A 22,988-nucleotide genomic window follows, 5' to 3' on the forward strand; every position below is an offset into this window, starting at 1 on the left:
CTACGTCCAAATCCATTAACTCTGGTAATATTACCCTTGTCTTACTACTAGACTTATCAAAGCCATTTAATACAGTGTCCCACAACAAACTTCATCAGCTATCCATTGTAGGCTGCACCCCACCATCCATCCAATGGTTTGCAAGCTACCTATCCAACCACCAACAATGCGTGACAAAATAAACTATCCCAATATCAAACCAACACAACTGAGGTACCACAAGGGTCCATACCTGGACCATTACTCTTTAATGTTTTCACCAACAAACTTCATACCTCATCACCCGTTAGCTCCATTATCCAATGTTGTAGGACACTGTGTCAATTTCCTCCTCTAATAACAGACATCTCCGGCAACTCACGTAAACCATCTTCACCTCAACAGAGACATGGCTGAGAGAAGCCCAGCTACTCATAAATCCTAAAAAAAAAAAAAATTCTTGCTTTTCTCAGCAAAACCAATCTCATCTGACTTTAAAATATTCCCTCAGAATAACACAGAAATTGAAACTGTTCCCACAGCAAAGCTACTAGGTGTTACCATAGACAACAAACTAACTTTCAAATGCCACATCTACAATAGCATTAAAAAAGCTCATATCAAACTAAGAACACTATAGACAATAAACTTTCTTGGATAACTCCACCAGAAAAACCCTCACCAACATCTATTTGCTTCCCTCTCTCTTATATGCACCCCCCTTATACACCAATTTACAATCTTCTCTTAAAAATAAGCTTCAATCCTTGTACCATAAAATTGCCAAATTTGCCACAGGCTACTCCTACCGTTTTCATCACTGTTCAGCTCTGAAAGAACTAAACTGGCTCAAACTCACAAACCACCTAAACCTAATTTAGCTGTCCTCTGCACATACAACGATATATACACCCGATAGTTGCCTGGCCATCAAATCTGTCCTACAAACCTACATCCTTACCAGAGCCTGCCGTCCTGAAAACGACAACTCCTAACCCTATACATTCCAAACAAAAAAGCTGGACACTGCCTACACACTTGTGCTACCGCCAAGTTCTGGAACTCCCTGCCAACAGACATTACTACCATTGAGTGCTTTGACAACTTCAAACACATCCTAAAAAAATTTCTTTGTAATCAGACCCGTCTCTGCTCTTTCCTTTACAGGTAAACCCATTCACTCTCTAGGGCCTTTCCCTTCTACATCCGGAGACCACTAGACCATGAATTTCTTCCAGTAACGAACTAAGAAACTGTATTTCTACAACCTTGCTTTTAATAATTCTGGCCCTCTGCCTGACCCTCACTCTTTACCTTAATGCTACCGAACAAAAAAAAAAAAAAAAAAAAAGTGGTAATCTACCACATTGCTTCTATTTAGTACTGCCTATTTGGCTCCTCTCTGTACTTATATTAGCATTAATTTCTTATTGAAGGTGTGCTTTAATATTTCCTATTGTCTTATTTATGTATAATATCTTAACTTTCATGTGTTGTCATTTGGAGTTTTTCTCCCCGGGCCTCTGCTGAAAAATAGGTCCCTGACCCAGCTGGACCTTCCAAGTAAACAAATGCTAAATAAATAAAAAAAAAAATGCTGGATCCCCTTGGACTGACACCAGAAGCTAAGCCAACTGTTAAAGTCAATCATTTTTTTGTTTGTATTCTGGCATCATCCTTGGAGAAGGTCCAGTGCTGCTGAAGGCTAGATTTATACTTGCCTGTGACACACAATGTGAGAGCTCAGTCATGTCTCTCCATCTAGTCCAATGCGGTATGTCTCAAGTCATTCACCTCCACATGGACTATGACAGAGTCATACCGGTACTTGTGGTTGAGTGACTTGAGTGCTTGAGTGACCCAACAGATCTCGGCACCTGACAGCAGCTAACAGTAACCCTCTCCTTATCCAGCCTAGAGAGGAGAACATCCATGTCTCAAACAATGGAGTCACCTATGACCAATACATTAAGTTTCATAGTGTAATGCTTTATGGGCTTATTTGCTGATACACTGGTGTGTGTGTGTCATTATGTGCTGTGGTTGTTTTTTGCACTGTGTATGTATGCAAGTGGTTTCCATTTGGGAGGCCTCTGATCTTTTGGTAAGTTACTAGCAAGTACCTTTGCATATGTGAGCTTATGTGTCATGTCCTTATTGAGTGTGGGAAGTGCATGTGTGCTGACAACCTGTTTAGGCATTCAGTTTGTCCTTATGTGAGAGTCTTGCCTCCAGTTTCATAGTGTAACTGCATCTCTCACATAAAACACTTGTTTCAGGATTACGTGACTGTCAGTGTACAGGACAACTGCTACACTGCCTCAGGATACCCATGTCTATCAGGCTGGCCAGAGAGATGATGGAAAACTACCCATCTAGGACACCATGTTCTTACTGCACGCTTTACTAGGAAAGGGGATGGGTTAATTTGACAGGACTGTGCTGGTAGCGCCGACACTATAAGAGGGGCCTATACTTTGTGTAGGCTAAAGCTGATCAATAAGGGAATCCTGCTCAGTGCACAACTGAATTGCTCCTAGAGCAGCAGAAAAGCTGTTTAGGGAAAAACTGAGCTTCTAGGCTTTTGCATCTATACAGAGCACTGCTAACTGCCGCTTAGCAAAGAGCAGAACCGCATAAACATGAGGCTTAAATATGAAGCAAAGAGAAACAAGTTTTAAGCTAACGATCTGGAAAGCACACAACAGGCCTTCCACCAGCAATCCCCAATTTGGACAAGTTAGATCAACACACTTCTGCCACAAGGTTGCAGAAAAACACCTTCTTGATGGAGAATAGTTGGTTTGGAGCCCAAGTGTAAAAAGACCACAATAAAATTATTTTTGAAACTGCTGAAGTACAGTCACAGTACATAAGAGAAGTGCAAAAACATGCTTGGAGTCCTTTTGTACGTTTCCCAGCTCAGACAGACCAGGTAAGCACCTACTGCCACTAGATGACTAATTCCAGTCCTCCTAATGAAAAAATATAGTAAAGGAGTGCCGGAATGAAATGCTACCACAAACAAATTTAAAAGATATGAAATATTACCACAAACAAACTTCAAGATATGGATACAGTAGTGTACTATAAACAGCTTATAAAAGTGTGACTTATTCAATAAAAGCACTTCACTTTGTAAATATGAGCCAACAGCCACTCAATTTATACAGAATTTATTAAGGCACTGAAAAAAAGATAAGTTTAATAATAAGCCATCAAGCCAATAAAACTACATGCAGAAATCTCTAGTGTTTCCCCAACCTAAAACTCACCAGGCTACCTCCCTCTGCACCAGATGGAAAATCCACTGACCTCGACGCAAAAACAACTGCCTGCTATAGTGTAAAAATACAGTACTTCATCCAACATCTAGCTAGATAATGAACTCAAATAAAGTTAATCAGTAGAACAAACAATAAGAGGCAAACTTTTTCTATATAAGCACAAGGAAAGGCAAATAAATAAGTCAAGATATCAACAGCAGTGCAGAAAGGGAGGTGCTTATTAAGATAAACTTACAGTAGGGGTGGGCAGTTTAAAATTACCACGTTTAAAAAGTAGATTAACAAATAAGAAGGTCGGTGGGAAAACCTATCAGGAAATCACCAGTATTGCTTTACTTTATGCAGGTCAGTGCCACCTAGGTTTTGAAATAATGTACGACTTGAAGAACCAGTGAAATAGCATCCCTGGAAAAAGAAGCAGTTTTCAGCATAGTTCATAAAAATATTACAAGAGAAAGAAAAGGCAATAATAATGAAATGAACCAGGACAAAAATGATTTAACAGACGTAGCAGGGTTAAATAACCTGTAAGCAAAGACACTGGTATTACATCTATGTCACACGATACAATGTATACATAAAAGCAGGCACAGACATGAATGTTATGCTTATGTCATATGATACAATGTATATAGAAAGTATAGCTGTGGAAAAACCTTACCATAACAGCAGATCTCCTACTTCTCACCGTTAACAGTAGTCTTCAATCTTGAGATATTCAGCCAAGGACAGCTGGATGTCTGGCCAGCAGACTAAATCCTTTACACCTTCCAGGCACCATATATCAGATGTATGACCTAAGTGCAAAGCATAAGGTGCAAATGTGATGTACGAGTACCTAATCTTCAGGACTGAAGAGCACCAGGAGAACCAGAGGAAAGCAATAACATGTATATCCAGGAAGGGAAAAAGGATAATATTAACCTTTGTCTTGGAGAGCCATTGCTCTGGTGGTAGTGTAGTGCTTTATTGAAATTGTTCAGTGTCTGTAGGACTGTCTGGGAGACTAGTTGGCATAATGGTTAAGGTCTTTGCCTCCCATGCACAAGGTTCGATCCTGACCTCTGACCAGTGCCTGTTTGGAGTTTGCATGTTCTCTCTGCATCTCCGTTTGGTTTCTCCCACATCCAAAAAACATGCTGAGTGTTTCCATCTCAAACTCACCAATGAATGGAGCTGTGGGCAGCAGCACAGACTCTACATGGTGCCCTATTGGGGGGGGGGGGTTGTACAGACCAACCTCCATGGGCATCTACTGTGGTGCGCAGTATCCTCAAGACAGGAGAACATGGATCACAAGACTGCGTACCATGGCAGGGATAGCCACTCAGTGTAAAATATGGCTCTAGGTCAGGGGTTCCCAAAGCGTATGCCGCGGCACCCTGGGGGAGCGGCAAACTAATAAGTGTGGCACTCCTCATTTCCCGGCACTTTTAGTTTTTAAAAAATTAAATCCCAGCTTTTTGAGCAGATATCATCACACACCCGATGTCAGCTCCGTAAGATGACTGCAGACTGTCGGAATAGAGCTCGCGTCCATTTCCGGCTGCTCAACATTCCAAATGTTTAGCTAGGAAAAAGTGGATATATGCTCCGTGGTGGTGGCACCTGCATCGTCTCACCTGCCTTAAACCGCAACCAAATAAAAAAAAAAAAAAAAAAGCTGAACAGGAATCTTTTCAGTCATAAAATGTGCTTCCTGGATCTCAACCACAATAACTTAAGCTCCATACCCGGGGACATCAGTTTTCTGCAGAACTTGCAGTACTTTGCTGTGACAGCAAACAAGGTGAGCAAACTTTTTTAAAACTGAACAACTTTCAAAAGGAAGTGTGGTACTATTAACTACTATATCATCCTTTGTTGATCTACTTTAAAGAGAAGCATTTATCAGTGCTGTAAAACTAGTGTGTCGTAGAGGTAAGCTTGTGTTTTGCGATTGGTTGCTCTTTCATTTTTTTATGCACTACATTTTTTTAACTTACTGATTTTCAAGGTTGCATTTGCAATGATCAAGTAAAACCTATTGCTGACAACAGAGCAGGATTTGCAGCAGTTTGAGATGATTTGACAGCCTGTGTGGAGTGCTGACCCTGCTCTTTGTCTCCTTGTGAAATACAGCTCCAGGAAAGTTTTCAGAAGCAGGACTTGTAAAATTCTGTTACACATTTCATGCAGTCAGAATTTCTTTAGCTAACAGTCCAGCTACAGTGTAGTGTTTGAGTTAAAGTGAATGTTGTCTTGGATATTTGTATGTTTGGCTGTGCACTGTATCCTTTAATGAAAATATGCTTAAATAAATTTGTTTTTCTTTGCTGTTCATATGCACACACACACACACACACACACACACACACACACACACACACACACTTGGACAGACAACACATCTGGATGTAAAATTCTTATTCTCAAAATATTAATTTGTAAATCTAGTTGCGGAGCAGGTCAGTACAGCTTCACTCTACTGCACACAGATTTTTCAGGTCTTGTTGTATTTACTTAAGGAAGAGATGTGAACACATTATTGGAATGTACGCCATTTTTTATCCAGCATTAATAGAATTTATGTTTTTCTTGTCAGTACTCCGATATCCCAGTGACCTTAAAGTAAAAAAAAGCTTATGGTGAAATTAACAAGTAGGATTGATGATGAAGTGGGTCTGGTGTAAATTGTTAGCACTAGAGTTCTTTGCACAGCATGAAGAAATACGGGAGTAGTTTTCTTAAAAAAAATATATAATAATGATAATAAAGTAAAAAAATCATGGCTTTGGGGGGGGGGGGGGCAACGAGTGAAAATGATGTATACATTTTAGAAGTATTTACCGGGCAACGTTTCTAGGGGAGTTTTTAATGTTAAATGGGGTTGGGATAGTATTATGAGGTCTGGTTACCGAATATCCTTTTCTGGCTACATCTGTGTAACAGTTGAGAGGTATGCTGGACAGAGTCAAATCATCAGATTTTAATTATTGCTCTTATAAACAAACAAAGTTAATAAGGTTGCCATTCGGTTTTCTTACCTCTCGACCATAGTAGATCAGTGTCATGCTGTTAAGCAGAATGCACACTTTTTTTTGGCAATTGTCTTTTTTTTGTACTTTCGAGCTTTTCTCCCCAGATCTCCTAACCCAGTCGGGCAGCCTCATTAAACAAATGTCAAATAAATAAATGAAATATGCACTTTATGCACACTGTGGGGGGGGCAGGCCTTGGGAAAACCTGGATTCAGCAAGGGAGCAGAGAATCAAAAAGGTTTGGGCTGAGGACCCGGCCTACTCTGACCTACCCCAGGGACCCTTGCTAATGGTGGGAAGGGTTTATGTGCCCGCCATAAAGCCCAGCAGCCCTGGGTCAATAAGCTACTGGCTGGTGTCAAGTTGCCCAGCCTGGGTTACCGGGAGAATGCTCTGTTGAGCAAAAGCTGGACATAAAACCAACCAGCCTGCCAAACATGAACTGAGAACTGCTACACTTAATGTGGGTTCACTGATAGGACGCAGCTTGGAAGTAGATGACATGATAAGGAGGAGTCTGGACATCATGTGTATCCAAGAGATGAGATGAGATGGAAGGGCAGTGCAGCAAAGACACTTGGTTTGCAATCCGGACTCTACTACTCAGGAAGGGAACAGGCTAAAAAAGGTGTAGGAACTGCAGTGAGAGAGAGGCTTCAGAAGGTAATAAGGGATATCATCAGAATTAATGACAGACTCATGGCAATCAGACTCCAGTGTAATGACAAGGCAGAATTCATAATCTCAGTCTATGCCCCACAGTAGGGTTGTGATAGTGAGGAAGAGAGTGCATTCAGACAGCAGTTGCAGGACCTACTAGATAAAGCAGGCCAACATGAATTGGTGTTGATAATGGGTGACTTGAATGCACATATCGGGACAGACAGAACAGGATATGAGGACTGCCTGGGTCTGCATGGGGGGGGGGGGGGGGCAACAGGAATAAAGAAGGGAAGCCATTCTAGACTTCTGTCTGGCAAATGGCTTGATAACAGCCAAAACATGGTTCAGAAAGAGAGACAGTCACAACATCACATACAAGAGTAGCCAACATGAAACTCGGGTAGACTTCTTCATAGTTAGGAAAAGGCACTGGGGTAGAATCCATGATTGAAAAGTCATCCTCAGTGAAACAGTCAGCCCACAGCATAACCCACTAGTTGCCACAATCAGCTGCAAGCAGTGGTCAGAGAAGGCTCTAAGGTCAAAAGAGACCAGGTTGAAGACATGGAAGTTGACCGGAGACAAAGTACAAAATAGTTCAAGGAATTATTCAGGGCTCTAGCACCACAAGGAGGAGGATGCAAGTGGAGCTCAACAAGAATGGCAGCACCTAAAACAACATGCCTTAGGACTACAGAAACGATATGTGGCCAAGCCAGGTATGGAAATCAGGTACATAAGAAAAGCTCGTGGTGGAATGCAGAAGTCCAGGAAATCATCAAAAGAAAGGAGGAGTGCAGGGAGAAGTTGGAAATAGAAAAACCTGACCAGGCTAGGAAGGACTACTGGTTGGCAAACAAAGAAGGTAAGAAAGAAGTTGCAATAGCAAAGAATAGGGCATCAAACGCACTCTACCAGCTTCTGGAAAGTGACTCAGTAAGTGGCACAAAGAAACTATATCAGGTTGCAAGGCAAAGACAGAAAGATAAAAAAGATAGTCAGACACCCTTCATAAAGGGATGCCAGCAACAACCTGCTCACTAGTCCACAGGACATCAAAAGCAGACAGGAGTATTTCCAGCAGTTTTTGAATGAAGAACCCCCCCCAGAAACAGCCTACGATGAGATAAGAGGAGGAGCCAACCCTAGAAGGAGCAAGAACAGTACTGAGGAAAATTAAGTCAGGGAAAGCAGCAGGCTCAGATGAGGTCACAGCAGATATGATACAGATGCTGGGTGAGATAGTGGAGAAATGGACCCTCAGGGTACTCGTAGCAGTGTGGAGAGAAAGTCGTATCCCAGATGACTGGAGAATAAGCATATCCGTTGCCAGTGTACAAGAGCAAAGGGGACATCCATAACTGTGGGCAGTACAGAGGCATCAAACTCCTATCACACTGCATGAAAGTTCTGGAGAGGGTGACTGAAACAGATACGCAGAGTAGTAGAATGTAAGATGGGAGATGAACAGTCTGGATTCAGATTAGAATGCGGCACAATTGACCTGATGTTTGCAAAGAGACAGATACTTGAGAAGAAGCTAAAGATGAGGACAGAGTCCAAATGGGCATTCCTAGACTTGGAGAAAGCATATGAGATGGTCCCAAGAAAGCTGATCTGGGCAGTACTGTGGTGGTTTGAAACCAGAAACATTGGTAGAATTAGTGCAGGCTATGTACAAGGACCCAATGACTCAAGTATGAACAATGTTCGGTCTCACAGAGGGGGTTCCCAGTGGGAGTATACCAGGATTCAGCTGAGACCACTGCTGTTCATACCAGTGATGGACTACATTAGCAAACAGGTCGGAGGGGGCAGATCAACAAAGTTGCTGTATGCAGATGATGTGGCATTACAGGCAGACTGAGCTAGAACTTCAGCAAAGGATAGGAGAATGGAAAGCAAAACTGACGGCACATGGGATGAAACTAAGCACAGATAAGACAGTGGTAATGGCAGCAAACTGGGGAAATAAGAAGCTGAGAATAGAGATAAAAGGGAAGATAGTGGAACAGGTAAACAGCTTCAAGTATCTGGGAGGGGTGGTGGAGGGGAAGGGAAGTCTGAATAAAGAGGTCAAAGCTAGAATCAGAGAGCCTGCAGACAACTGGCATAGAGTATCTGGTGTAGTCTATAACAGAAGAATGCCAAAGAAGCTGAAAAGTAAGGTGTACAAGACAGTGGTGCGGCCAGTACTACTGTATGGTACAGAAACCTGAAGAAGCTAGAGGTGATGGAAATGAAGTGCCTAAGAAGTGTGGTAGGATGCACACTGTGGGACAGACAGAGAAATGAGGACATAAGAGCAGAAGCCAAAGTAGCTTCAATTGCAGAAAAGATCAAAAAGAACAGATTATGGTGGTTTGGGCACATGTGTAGACAAGCAGAAGACAATCTGGTGAGGAAGATTTGGGACAGACAGGAAGAAGGTAAGAGGAAGCGAGGACATCCAGCAAAGAGGTGGATGGATTGTGTGAAAGAAGATCAAGACAGTCAGGCAGGAGTGTGGCACTGAATCGAGACAGCTGGCAATAGTGAACACGGCACCCTGGCCCCATGTAGAAAAATGGGAAAAAGGGGGCTGATGATAATGTTCAGTGTCTGTAAAGCCTGGCTTTCATTTGGTAGCCTACTTCAGGTAGTAGGTCCAGATCTAGGGAAAGTTTTTTGCTCCTAGTGTAGTTATGAAGACTGAACAGGCTAGAGTTATGTTGTTATCTAGGCTACTCTAATGAACAGGGCTATTCTTTTACTGGCAGCATTCTTCTTAATGGTGACAGTGAGCTAAAAAAAGTAGAGAGGCTCTATTTGTTACTGTGACCCATTTTTATTCTTTTATCATAGTGATGTGCATGTCAGTCTGCAAGCACAGCAAATCTGAACTGTGTGCTGTATGATGAGTGCACAGTGGTTATAGGTAGGCAGTATTCTACTTTTGGGAGAAGAATACTCGTGTCTATGGCAACTCTGGATGCCAGGGACAGATGGTATGTAAGCTTATAGTAAAGCTTGACCAGAGTTAGGTCTTTTTTGTGTGATATCTGTATGTCAAGTGAAATATAGGGAAGAGTACAGAGTAGTGCCCAAGTATTTGCATTCTTTAATATTTGGAATCATATTACCTTGCAGATCAGTCATTGAGAATGTAGTTAAGTCTGACAGTCTGTGGTTTGAGGCAGAGTTTTTCAATGGCAATCCATATATTTTTAGAGAAACTGCAAATACACCAGAAAGTTGAATAATGGATCAGATATCTCAAACCCCTAAATATTAGACTCAAATAATTATGATTTAGTGCCCACTGTTTAACTTATTTATTTAATTGATCCAGTAGGTCGTGATTGGCCAATGGCCCATCTTCAGTGGAGAGCTGAGGACTTGTTGCATTTCTCAATTCTGTTAAAATGTCATGTTCCGTAATATGAAACTATTAAGTATAATTTAAATATGGAAGGCTTACTTGCTCAAACAGTTACATGAGGACATATACTGGATCTCAAACATCCCTGGGTGTTGATCAGGCCCTACCAGAAGGAGGAGGAAAACAAGTGGTCCATACATTGCAAGTGCACTTTGAAGTTAAATCAAAAACCAAAGTAAATTACATGCAGCATTTCTGCTGGTGCTAGCAACTACCATGCCTGTGGATCTTTGAGGGAAAGAAAAATAAACTGATGGAACTGTACAGTTTTATCCTCAGTTATTTTGTTACAATTACGCACATTCAACAACCCTGGACAGCAACCCGAAGCATCAAAAAGCTCCTGTGCCATACTCATCCCTTACCTCCAGCAGCAACAAAGTGGCCAAGTGAGCAGCTGTCTCGGTACACTGCCATTCCAGTGCTGACTGTGCTAAGAACAGAAAAACAAATTAATTACAAACCGCAAAACAGACAACAATGCTCTATCAAACACCACCATAAAAAACGTGAAGAATAAAAATGTTGCATTTCAAGGCTGTATAAAGATCACCAATTATCCGGGTTATCCACCCTCTGAGATTGCCTTGGCAGTCTACAAAACTGACAATTTCCTCCAAACTAAAACAGAGTGACTAGGTAAAACGGTTTATACATCAACATGCTGTTAAAAATCAGAACAGAAAAATGTGTCAGGATGGCACACAGACTAGACTATGCATAGTATTTGCATGTGACCTTGCTAGTATTTTGCCTAACTCCTAACTGCCACAATTTCAATTTACTAAATTCCTTGATTCCAGTACACATTCCTCAATGCGTACTCTGCTTTCTTGTGCTTTTGCTTGTGATTCCTCTAAAAATAGTCTGAGAATACAGTTTGTTTGATGCAGTCTTGTGTGGAGGTCCAGGAACCATCATCATTCCCTTTCTTCAGCAACAACTGCCACTTCAAAGCAAGTTCAGGACAGCAGGGGAGCAGCATCCACACTAGAAGCTTGAAAGCCCTCACCACCCCATGTGGAACCACACAGGATTTATCTGAATGAGTAGCATTTTTGTGAAAAATACATGTGCCGTTTTGTGTGTGTGCATACATACATATATATACATACATACATACATATATATATATATATATATATATATATATATATGTGTGTGTGTGTGTGTGTGTGTGTGTCTCTCTTAGTACGAGTACTGGGTATTTAACATGTGTAATCAAATTCAATGAAAGAGGCACTTTGAGAATTATAGAAATTTCTTCTTTAGTCATACTACTAACTCAGCTTTAATACTCCATATACCACCAAGCTCATTCTGCCACTACCCCTCTCAAGGTACCAAAACTACAGATGTTTGAAAGCAGCCTTCACCTATACTATGCCTGGTAAAAGCAGAGTAACAAAGCGAGTACTATACTGGCAAGTCGTAAAGGATGGGATAGAGAAATGCAACACAAATGGGGAAAGGCACGTGAGATGTACTAGCTAGAGATCTATCACTGGCAGCAGCAAAGAGGTTTGCGTACTTCCAGACCCATTAACTGAAGACATCTGGATAAAGCCTAAAGTAAAGGGGAACAAACGTTCAAAAATAAGAACAGATTTTAATTACTGCTCTTATAAAATCACAAACTTATTTAAATAAAAGGATTTGTGCTACCATGAATTTTCTAAAGGAAATCAAATTCTGAAACTCAAATGTATGTCATTATTTAGTAACTTTGGTCTCCAATGACTGGCAATAAACCAAACACTTTAGGAATGAGAGACCAAAAAAAAAAAAATAAATAAAAGTAAATACCTGGAATTTTTTTAAAGTGATATTTTGGATGTAAAATGCTTCCTCCAACACAATTAACATATACTACAGCAAGTATGAAACATTAGGCGGAGGAACTATTTTACATCAAAAAAATATAAAAACAGTACTTAAAAAGAGAGCTCATTCTCCAAGCACAATAATGCCCTCCAGGGTGCGTGTTAATGTGTAATTAAACACTCTTCCAGCTGTATAACACCACTGGGCAGGTATTAATTACACATTAACACACACCCTGTCGGGCATTATTGCTTGCGTAAATAGCAAACTTTTCAGCACAATTTTTTATAGTGGTAGTATTCTTCAGGTTCTAGATCTTAAACTAGACTTTAAAAGTCATAGTAAACGTAGTAACTATTAGGCCTGTAGTACTCCATTAACAACTTACAATATCTCAGCAACCACTCGATTTACACGGATACCATTAGAAGCATTTTGTTTAACCTCATATGAAAGCTGTCAGCAGGATTATCAGTTTGGTCTATGCTATTTGGTTCCAGAGATATTTAGAAATACATTAAATGTATGGCAATATAAATATATGAAAGAAAATTAATATTTCTTTTACTGCACTATACAAAGGTCAAATATCAACACAGGTGTTTGCCACTGTGTAAGCTTTAAGATGAAAACCTTTAATACTTTGTATGTAGCATGGTTTTAAAACTGTTAATGCAAATATGAACAAGCAATATATGACAACTAGAGGTGTCAACAGGATGCAACTGCAGAGTAACCAGGCTATAATGCGTTAATAGTACTAACACATTCAGTTTCCCTGCTTGTTCCTGATTATTTCTGGATTTGCCCCGGATTCTGTTGAGAATTGTTTCTGATGGTTGCGAGCTATGGGTTTGGTGGAGGATGGTCTAGACAACAGAGTGAGGACATTAATCAAAAACATGGAATATCCTTGCCCTGCTCCTACCTAATACAAAGTGGGTGGACTGTGATAATAGAAAAAGAAACACACTTGACTAGCAGTGTCCACATCACTGTGCAGTTCAACCCACAAGAATAGATGTGTGGGTTTACAGTCACCAAGAAAATATTATACAAAGGCCAAGAACAGAGGCTGTAGGACTACAGTAATGAATGACTAGAAAAATAACTTAAATGCAATTATGTATCAATAAAAATAAATGCAAGTCATGGTGTCAACCCACATGGAGAGAGTAAGAAAGAACTGAATGGTGAAAAAAAAAAAAAAGAACAGCTACACATAAGGATGAAAAAAAGACAGCACACTAGCCAAACTTGCACTAAAGAAAGAAGCAGTGGGGGGTGAGGAATGGACAATGTATTGTTTACATACATTGAATAATGAAGAAAAGACTCTGCAGGAGATTTACATTAAACTGAAAGGGTAGGAAGGAAAGTCAGAAAATTTTACACAAGTTGAGGCACGATAACAGAAGGACATAATCATTAAATTTACCTTAGCCTAATAACATACCATGGGAAGGAAAAACAGGAAAGTGTGGCAACAAGCGTAAAGTGTGACTAAGGAAAAAATGAGGCAAGAACCCAAATACCTTTAAAAAAACGAGGTAGGAGGTCCGCATAAGTTACCTCCCAGGGTAGTGAGCTGAATGTGAAGGCAGAGTTTTGTAGCCTCCTCTTAATGGGTAGTGTGGTACTAAAGACTTGAAGCTAGCAATGGCTATTTCTTTATATAAAGTGGGTCCACAAAGGAGGCAAGCTCCCTTAAGGACTGTAAATCTCCCTTCCATTTAAGATTCTAAGAGGCATGCAGGATCACCTCCTGAATGCTAATTATACAGGATACTATACAGTAAAGCTTCACACAGCATAGGTCTTGCAAGACTATTAGGGTGGATCCCAAAATTGTGGAAGGTACTGAAAAACTAGCTATCAAATCAGAGCTAGGGAGTGACTGTTAAAAGAAAAACAGTCAGAACAGTCAGTAAATAGCACATGAGGTTAAGTGCTGGAATCTGTTATTACTAGTTCTAGTGTATTTGCATCACAATTTTACAGAAATTGGAACATAACCTCAGCTTAAGTGCTGATGGCAAAAGGTCTTGTGTGCTGCTTATAAACTGAGGTTGCCAGTTTCTGCAGTGACTGTCAATGTGGCCAGACAGGAAGCAGCCTAGAGCCTATAGAAACATGCAGGCTTCACAGGTCAAGGGGGAGAAAAGGACCGTTAAGTAATGATTATCTTGATGCAGACTTATACAAGCCATGTTAAAAAAGGCATCGTAGGCTACTAATACTGACTGACAAACAGAAATTAGGCTAGCAGAACCATGCATTACCAAAACAGTGAGTAACACAGAGGGCTGAGATAACAGCACATGTGTAGAATGTTAGGCATTTATAAAAGAAAAGAGAAAACAAAACTCTGGGATATGACCATATATAGTGCACTCTTTGAACAGTCCGCGGTGGTGCAGCGGTTAGCATAGTCACCTCACAGCAAGAGGTTCTCCCGTTCGATTCTTAGCTGTAGCGCCTTCTGTGTGGAGTCTGCATGTCCTCTCCCTTCGGTCGAGTTACGTTTAAAGACATGCAGGTAGGTGCGTGCGTGATCGGGTGTGCCTCCCTTGAAGGGTGGGCATCGGGCTGGCAACTTGGCACCTTAAAAATCCACAGCCAGTCATTAGCAGACCAGAGTTCCACTGTGGCGACCCCTAATCTGCTTTGACAAAGATGGCCTGCACATGTCGCCAGTGGGATTCCGGATACTGGCTAAGGCTCTTGCTACCCCTATAGTGCCTTTTTAGGCAAGGTTCAAATGACAAATTCATCACCTTAACAGGTACAAGCAAGCAAAATCTGAGGGTAATGCTACTCAGTGCTAGAAGTCTAAACCTCTAAATGCACTCACACGAGGCACTCCTTAAAATGGAGAACATCAACATCAGTGCAGTGACAGAGACCTGGGTTCAAGGCTCCAGAGAGCACTCCTGCATTATCAGGCTATAATTCATACCACAAGGAAAAAAGCGGTAACCTCCTCCAAAAACCAAAACTGTACAAAAAGAGGAATACCAAGGAGAAGCGGTCCAAAAGTTGAAATGTTTTATTCACAAAATGAATGAATGAACGCTATTACAAAATCATGCGTTTTCGTCCTCCATGGACTTCATCAGATGCAATGTGTTAAAAAACTGTTGTTTTTATATATATACATGTCATTACCCTAACCAATCATAAATTCCATTTAATTAGCTAATTAATAAATTAATTAAATAAATTAAAAACTCGTTTATTTAAATATACAATTCATAAAACTTGTTAAATAAAATTATTATGTTGTCTTAAGATACTAAAGTATAAAAGTACTCTACTGTTTCAAGTTTATTCAGGATATTTATTACATAAAAGAAACTCCTTTCTAAATACATACAATTTTAAGTAAGTATATTGCCACCTAGTGGTAATTTGGATAGGTGTTATTCCTTACTTGCTTTCAATTTTAGCAATGGCTGAATCGAAATATATTCGTTCAGTCCTGGATCTTTATTTGCTTCAAGAAATAATTGCCACCATAACTCCCTATAACCAATACAATGCACTTCGATAGTGGGCACCCTATTTCTTGCAAGAAAAACTTGGTGAAGGGGCAATTGGTTAGGGGTTCAAGAATGTCCAGCTTGGATTCTGATTTCCAAATGGAATGTGAGTACTTTTATACTTTAGTATCTTAAGACAACATAATAATTTTATTTAACAAGTTTTATGAATTGTATATTTAAATAAACGAGTTTTTAATTTATTTAATTAATTTATTAATTAGCTAATTAAATGGAATTTATGATTGGTTAGGGTAATGACATGTATATATATAAAAACAACAGTTTTTTAACACATTGCATCTGATGAAGTCCATGGAGGACGAAAACGCATGATTTTGTAATAGCGTTCATTCATTCATTTTGTGAATAAAACATTTCAACTTTTGGACCGCTTCTCCTTGGTATTCCTCTTTTTGTACAGTTTTGGTTTTTGGAGGAGGTTACCGCTTTTTTCCTTGTTTAGTTCGTTTGCGGTATGGAGAAGGAGAAGGAGGTTCCGATTCTAAGCGAGGAATCTAGTCAATCTAGGAAATTGGTAGGGCAACTCACAGCCCTAGTGGACTTGCTAACACCGTTATGCCAGACCTTGGTACAGCGATCCCTCCCACAGGAAGTGACAAACGAGAACGAAGGGCTGGGTCAAAGACAGCAGAAACAGAAACGAAAGAGGTTTTGTTATGGCGCCGAAGGAGCGGATTTACAGGAAGGGGGACCGAACGGTCAAACGTTTGACCCAGCGATTACACCGGGACTGCTTATGGAAGGTGATAATGACATCGACGATAACTGGGGAGCTGTACGCGATACGCGACAACATAAAAAAGGTACTGGCAACATCTCCGGCTTACAGGAGATGGATGCGTGGTTAAGGAAATTGCAAACTATTGATTTTGACTCTTGTGGTGGTAGCAAAAGTATCGCCACAAACTCCGATTCCTTTAAAAAGAAAATAGATGATGTCTCAAAGCTTATGTACAAGTATAAGACTATTATTATTGAAAATAGATACCTAAATGAGTGTTTACAGCGCAAAATAGTGCCGAAAGGGTTACGGACATGGAAGTACCCTAATAACGTGCAAATAGGGTCCTTATTTCACAAGAAGTTATTAGATGTTTTTAACAATTGTGGTCTTGAAATTATTAAATGTATTATTGATGAGAATGTGAGGAATTTGGAAATGTTGTATGAACAGATTAATATCATTGACGCACACATCAAAGATGACTTAATGTTTGAAGTACATGGTGAAAAACAGAAATATGATAAATTAAAAGATGAAATAGATGGTAGATGTAAGGAATTGATTGAAAGAAAAATGGACAAATTAAGAAGGGACATTAAAGATTACGAAAGTGAAGTTAGTTACCCTAAACCAAACAACACAAATTTTAATAATAGGAAAAACAATTTTAATAACAATTTTAATAATTTTAACAATTTTAAGGGTTACAGTAGAGGTAAAAGGTTTACACATAGGAACGAAGACAGGAACACATTTAGCTATGATTATGACATAGATTTTCCACCCTTAGAAAGGTATGAAAGGGAAATAGGAATGGGTAATAGGGAAAAAGGAAATTTTCCGAGATGGGGGGGGTTAAGAGGAAGGGAGAACTACCATTAAGGGAAGTTAATGAAGCACCCTCATCATCATCACCTCAAGTTATTAATTACTCAGGCAATAAATGTACTTTAAATGGATTCACCATTTATAATTTTAGTAGCCTGGTTCTTTGCAATGAGCATTTTACACTGTTAGAAAAAGGTTTTAAGTTTATACCGAAAGTAAAAGGCAACAGAACACAAACCCTTTTGGATTTGAAAATTTTCCTAAGGAAAATGAACCTTGAAATTTTATTTTCCAATGAGGATATAAATGCAATTGTGAATAGGAATCAAATTCCCCAAGAACAGAGACTGTTGAGAAATAGGTCCACTTACAACCCACCCATCCATGCACAGTTAAAAAATTTTGAAAAGGTGATGGAAGCAGCTATTAAGAAAGCTGAACATAGATCAGGATTCAGACACAACTTAGGAGCTAATGAAAAGAACAAATTGGATGAATTAAGATATGACGAGGGACTAAGGGTAATGAAACCTGACAAGGGAGGTGGGATTGTTATCATGGACGCTATTGACTACGAAGGTAGGATGAATAATATACGAAGGAATGAGAGTAAATACAAAGTGGTTTCAAGAAATGAAATCAACTTGGCTTATAGGAATATTGACGTCAAGTTGGATGGTATGACCATGGAGAAAATTATAGATCCTAAAACACTCACATTTTTGAAAAAAGAGAAACCGAGGATCCCCATCATATTCGGTATACCGAAAATACACAAAGATGAACTAAATCCACCCCTTAGACCCATTGTATCGGCAAGTGGCTCAAAAACCACACCACTTGCCAGGTTTGTTGATGTAAAGGTTAAGCACATTTGGACAAACAAAGAAAACATACTTAAGGATTCATGGGATCTTTTGAGAAGTTTAGGCCCAGAGGTTTTTGATAGGGGGATAACCTTTGTGACGATTGATGTTGTGGATCTTTTCGGATCAATTCCCTATGAAGAAGGAATGTTGATGTTTGAAGAGGAAGTGTATGGGGATGGCAAACTCACACATGATGATAAGATAGCAAGTACTAGCTTAATGGACATAATATTAAGGAATAATTTCTTGTTGCACAAAGGGGAATATTTTCAACAGATTCAAGGGGTAGCGATGGGTGCAGTTTGCGCCCCTACTTTCGCAAATTTGGTCCTTGCAAACTGGGAGGAAAGACATATTTTCAAATCTGAGTATATTAGTTACTGTACATTGTATAAGAGGTTTTTAGATGACATTATAATTTTTTGGAAGGGAAGTAACGAAAAACTTGAGGAATTTATTACATATATAGGGCAAACTACAGACTTCCTTAAATTCACTTACACCTCATCTTATGAGAAGATTTCATATTTAGATGTGGAAATTATGAAAAGAGAAACATCTTTTGAAACTAGGGTACATAGGAAGAAGTCCTATGTTAATTCTTTTTTGCACTTCGATAGTGGGCACACTATTTCTTGCAAGAAAAACTTGGTGAAGGGGCAATTGGTTAGGGGTTCAAGAATGTCCAGCTTGGATTCTGATTTCCAAATGGAATGTGATTTTTTAAGAGGTATGTTTCTAGAAAGGGGTTACCCCAAAGATTTTATTGACAAAATAAAAGAAGAGGTCCTGGTAGGTAGGAAAGGAAGATTTAGACCGATAAAAGGGGAAAAAGAAACTGAACAAAATAATACTAAACAAAACGGGTCTAATTTCCAACAAGCCCTAGTGTTGGAATATAATGCTTTAAATATAAAGGTAAAAGAAGTGTTTCAAAAGGAATGGGAGAAATTTAATTTATTGACAGATTTAAAAGGACTTTCCGGGGTACCCCTTAGAGTTGTATTTAGAAATCCAGAAAATATTAAACACATTTTGGAGAAAGGGAACAACAAAAAAAGTAAGGTAGGTGATAGACCAAATTCGGGCGGGACAGGTACATTTAAATGTGGTTCCTGCAACCAATGTGAATACATTATAAACAAAGAGAGTATTTTTTTAGTAAGTAGACAGCTTTGGATAAATGGCAAAGGTTACTTTAATTGTGAGTCCAGGGGATTGGTGTACCTAGCTATGTGCATTACATGCACATCATTTTACGTCGGAAAAACGGAAAGAACAATGAGGAGACGTATATATGAACATATGTATGACATAAAAAAGTGTAAGGGGACGAATGCACTTTACAGGCACACCACAACATGGGGGGAACACAAGTTTAGATTCTTTGTCCTGGAACAAATCAAAAAAGAATTGAGGGGTGGGCCCTGGGAGGAAAGTATTGGTTATAGGGAGTTATGGTGGCAATTATTTCTTGAAGCAAATAAAGATCCAGGACTGAACGAATATATTTCGATTCAGCCATTGCTAAAATTGAAAGCAAGTAAGGAATAACACCTATCCAAATTACCACTAGGTGGCAATATACTTACTTAAAATTGTATGTATTTAGAAAGGAGTTTCTTTTATGTAATAAATATCCTGAATAAACTTGAAACAGTAGAGTACTTTTATACTTTAGTATCTTAAGACAACATAATAATTTTATTTAACAAGTTTTATGAATTGTATATTTAAATAAACGAGTTTTTAATTTATTTAATTAATTTATTAATTAGCTAATTAAATGGAATTTATGATTGGTTAGGGTAATGACATGTATATATATAAAAACAACAGTTTTTTAACACATTGCATCTGATGAAGTCCATGGAGGACGAAAACGCATGATTTTGTAATAGCGTTCATTCATTCATTTTGTGAATAAAACATTTCAACTTTTGGACCGCTTCTCCTTGGTATTCCTCTTTTTGTACAGTTTTTATAATTCATACCACACCTTTCAGCCACATAACCTGGACCGAAACACTAAATGAATATGGACACGCCTCCGCCTTAAGGATATCCACAACTCCAGGCTAGTTGCTCAGCATAATGCATCCGAGATTATCCAAGTGCAGCTAACTCTGGGTAAGACCGCAATCCAAATTGTAGCTTCCTACAGATCACCCACCATGCCCCAGGATTCCCACTCCTCATTTCTTGATACACTGGAAAATATTACGGTACAAACCAACACCCTAATAATGGGCGATTTCAGCTACCCCAACATTAACTGGGAAAACTACTCGTGTACCAACTCTTTTACTCAACGTTTTCTGGAATTCATAAATTCCAATGCTTTGAATCAACTTATCCACACCCAAACCAGGAGAAGCAATATCCTAGACCTGGTCATTACCAACATGGGCAAATGGTGTTCCACACCAGAGGTCAATTCCTCATTGGTCAGATCCAACCACAAACTAATCACCCTAGACATCCACATCCCGCTCCCACCCCCCATTAGGGAAACTACTGTAAAAAATTTCTCCAAAGCCAACTTCACACTTCCTAAGACAGAAGTGGCAAACTTCACAACACCCATCCAGATGTACAATAAAGGTACAACTGCTGAATCCTACACAAATGCACTTTATAAGCACTTACACGAGTGCATGGATCGTGCTGCCTCCAAAAAAAGGAAGCCAATCTGGAGGTCCCCTGCCATAAACAAACTACAACAGAAGAAAGAAACTGCTGCAAAAAAAAAAAAAAAAAAAAGAGTAAAATCCTATGTCTGGAGGAACTCCCTGGTCAGCCTCAGTAAGAAGCTGAGATCCCTTACAAAAACAAAATCATCACTGTTTCTAAAGACAACAAGAAAGCATTCTATAGCTATGTTAAGAATCTCATTGACAACACTCAGATCTGCTCCGAGTTACAGCACAATGGCACTAAATATACGGAACCAACTGACATTGCAAACATCCTGGCAGATAGGCTCAGTGCTAACTTTACCCTCTCTCACCCCCTAAAGGGCCCATCTCTATACCAGAAGAATGCAAAGTTCTTGTAATCACGGCTGCACACGTAAAAAAAAAAACTCTCTCCAAAGCCAAGAACACAGCATCCATGGGACCCGACAACATCCCAGGCTGCGTTCTACACTAACTACAGAGCGAACTGGCACCCCACCTAAGTACCATGTTCAATCACAGCCTCACCTCAGGCTTTGTGCCCACTGAATGGCGCACAGCGATTGTTATCCCACTCCACAAAGGGGGATCCACCATGGACGCCATGAATTACCTCCCTATTAGCCTGACGAGCCTAGTCTGCAAGGCTATGGAACGTATCATCATGGAAAGACATTGGTAATCTCCAAATTCTGGATCCCACCCAGTTTGGGTTTATAAAAGGCAGATCATGTCTCCTAAACCCAACAGACTTCTTTGAAGCAGTCACCATAGCCGTAGAGGAGGGTAAGGTGGTTCACACAGCCTATCTGCATCTCGCCAAGGCTTTCAACACCACCCCCCACTCTGGAATTATAGATAAACTCACTAAACTAGGTATAAATCTCTATGTCACAATATGGGTTGCCAACTGGCTCACTGGACAGAACCCACACTGTGAAAGTAGCCAACTCCAAATCTGACTTCAGACCAGTTGACAAGTGGGGTACCACAGGGTTCAGTCCTGGGTCCTCTCCTGTTTGGTATCGACTTCTCTGAAGTACGGGCTAACACAGAAGGTCTTTGGCTAGTGAAGTTCTCAGATGACTGCAAACTAGGAGCCATAAATCAAAACTCCTAAGGATGTGGACATCCTACAAAAGGGCCTCACTGAGACAGATGCCTGGTGTCAAAGCCATGGCCTCAAGCTCAATGCCAAAATGTGCACTGTCATCCCTTTTGGTAAAAACTCTGTACCCATGAACTACCACATAGGCGGTAGTCTATTTAACACCAAAAGTGTGATAAGAGACCTTGGGACACAGGCGGACAGTAGTCTCTTTTTTGATAATCACATCGCCACAGTAGTCAGGAAATCCTTCTATGTGGCACACCTCATCACAAAAGGTTTCACATCCAGGAAAAAAGAAGTAATTGTTCCCCTCTGCTCACTCATTAGACCCATTATATAGTACAATGCCCCTTTTGGTATGTACCTAACAAAACATCTACAACAACTGGAAAGGTCGCAGAAATACCTCACAAAAAGGATTACCAGGCTCAAACAGATGCCCTACGCAGACCATCTCAAAAAACTCCACCTTTACTCTTGCATATCGCCTACTCAGAGGCGATCTCTGCCCAACATACAAAGCTGTGTCAAACCCAGAGATACTGGACATGCTCCGATTAAAGAAATCCTAATCCCTCCAAGTTACACACTCTAGGGACCTAAACCCAGTCATCACAATAAACAGAACATGCCGGAGAGATGGATTCCTGTCCCATAGACTTCCCATACTCTGGAATAAACTACCTATCTATATCAAACAAAGCTTCTCATTAGCAATTTAAGAAAAATTATGATGATTGGATGGAAAATAGGAAATTCACCCTAGGGATCACTTCTGTGGCTCTGGTCGGCAGGTGCACAGGAAAATAATTTTCTTGGGTGGTGAAAGCCAGGGTACCTTTTTGGCTAGGCTTATACAGGCCCTAGGGCCAATAGCCTAGTACCAACCTATGAACCAGGAAAAGCAGAAAGAAAAGTGCATTCTTTGAACACAAGGAGTTAAAGAAAAATAGAAAAATGAATGACTGGGTGGGGGGCTGGATAAAGGAGCTTAGATGCAGGCTGAGAAAGAGGATGT

General features: G+C 39.9%; 1 protein-coding gene across 4 annotated transcripts in view; it reads right to left on the reverse strand.

Annotated features, from left to right (window-relative positions):
* The window catches only part of TIMMDC1 (translocase of inner mitochondrial membrane domain containing 1), a 304,154-nt gene that overhangs the window by 167,733 nt on the left and 113,433 nt on the right, over nt 1-22,988 (reverse strand). For all 4 annotated transcript variants that reach the window (XM_044072937.1, XM_044072935.1, XM_044072934.1 and 1 more), the window contains exon 5: nt 10,736-10,803. In XM_044072937.1, coding sequence (XP_043928872.1) covers nt 10,736-10,803 — 68 coding nt within the window. The remainder of the gene's footprint in view (nt 1-10,735; nt 10,804-22,988) is intronic.

Source organism: Protopterus annectens, chromosome 5.part1 (genome assembly GCF_019279795.1).
Source record: "Protopterus annectens isolate FY-2018-M chromosome 5.part1, PAN1.0, whole genome shotgun sequence".
NCBI lineage: Eukaryota > Metazoa > Chordata > Ceratodontiformes > Protopteridae > Protopterus > Protopterus annectens.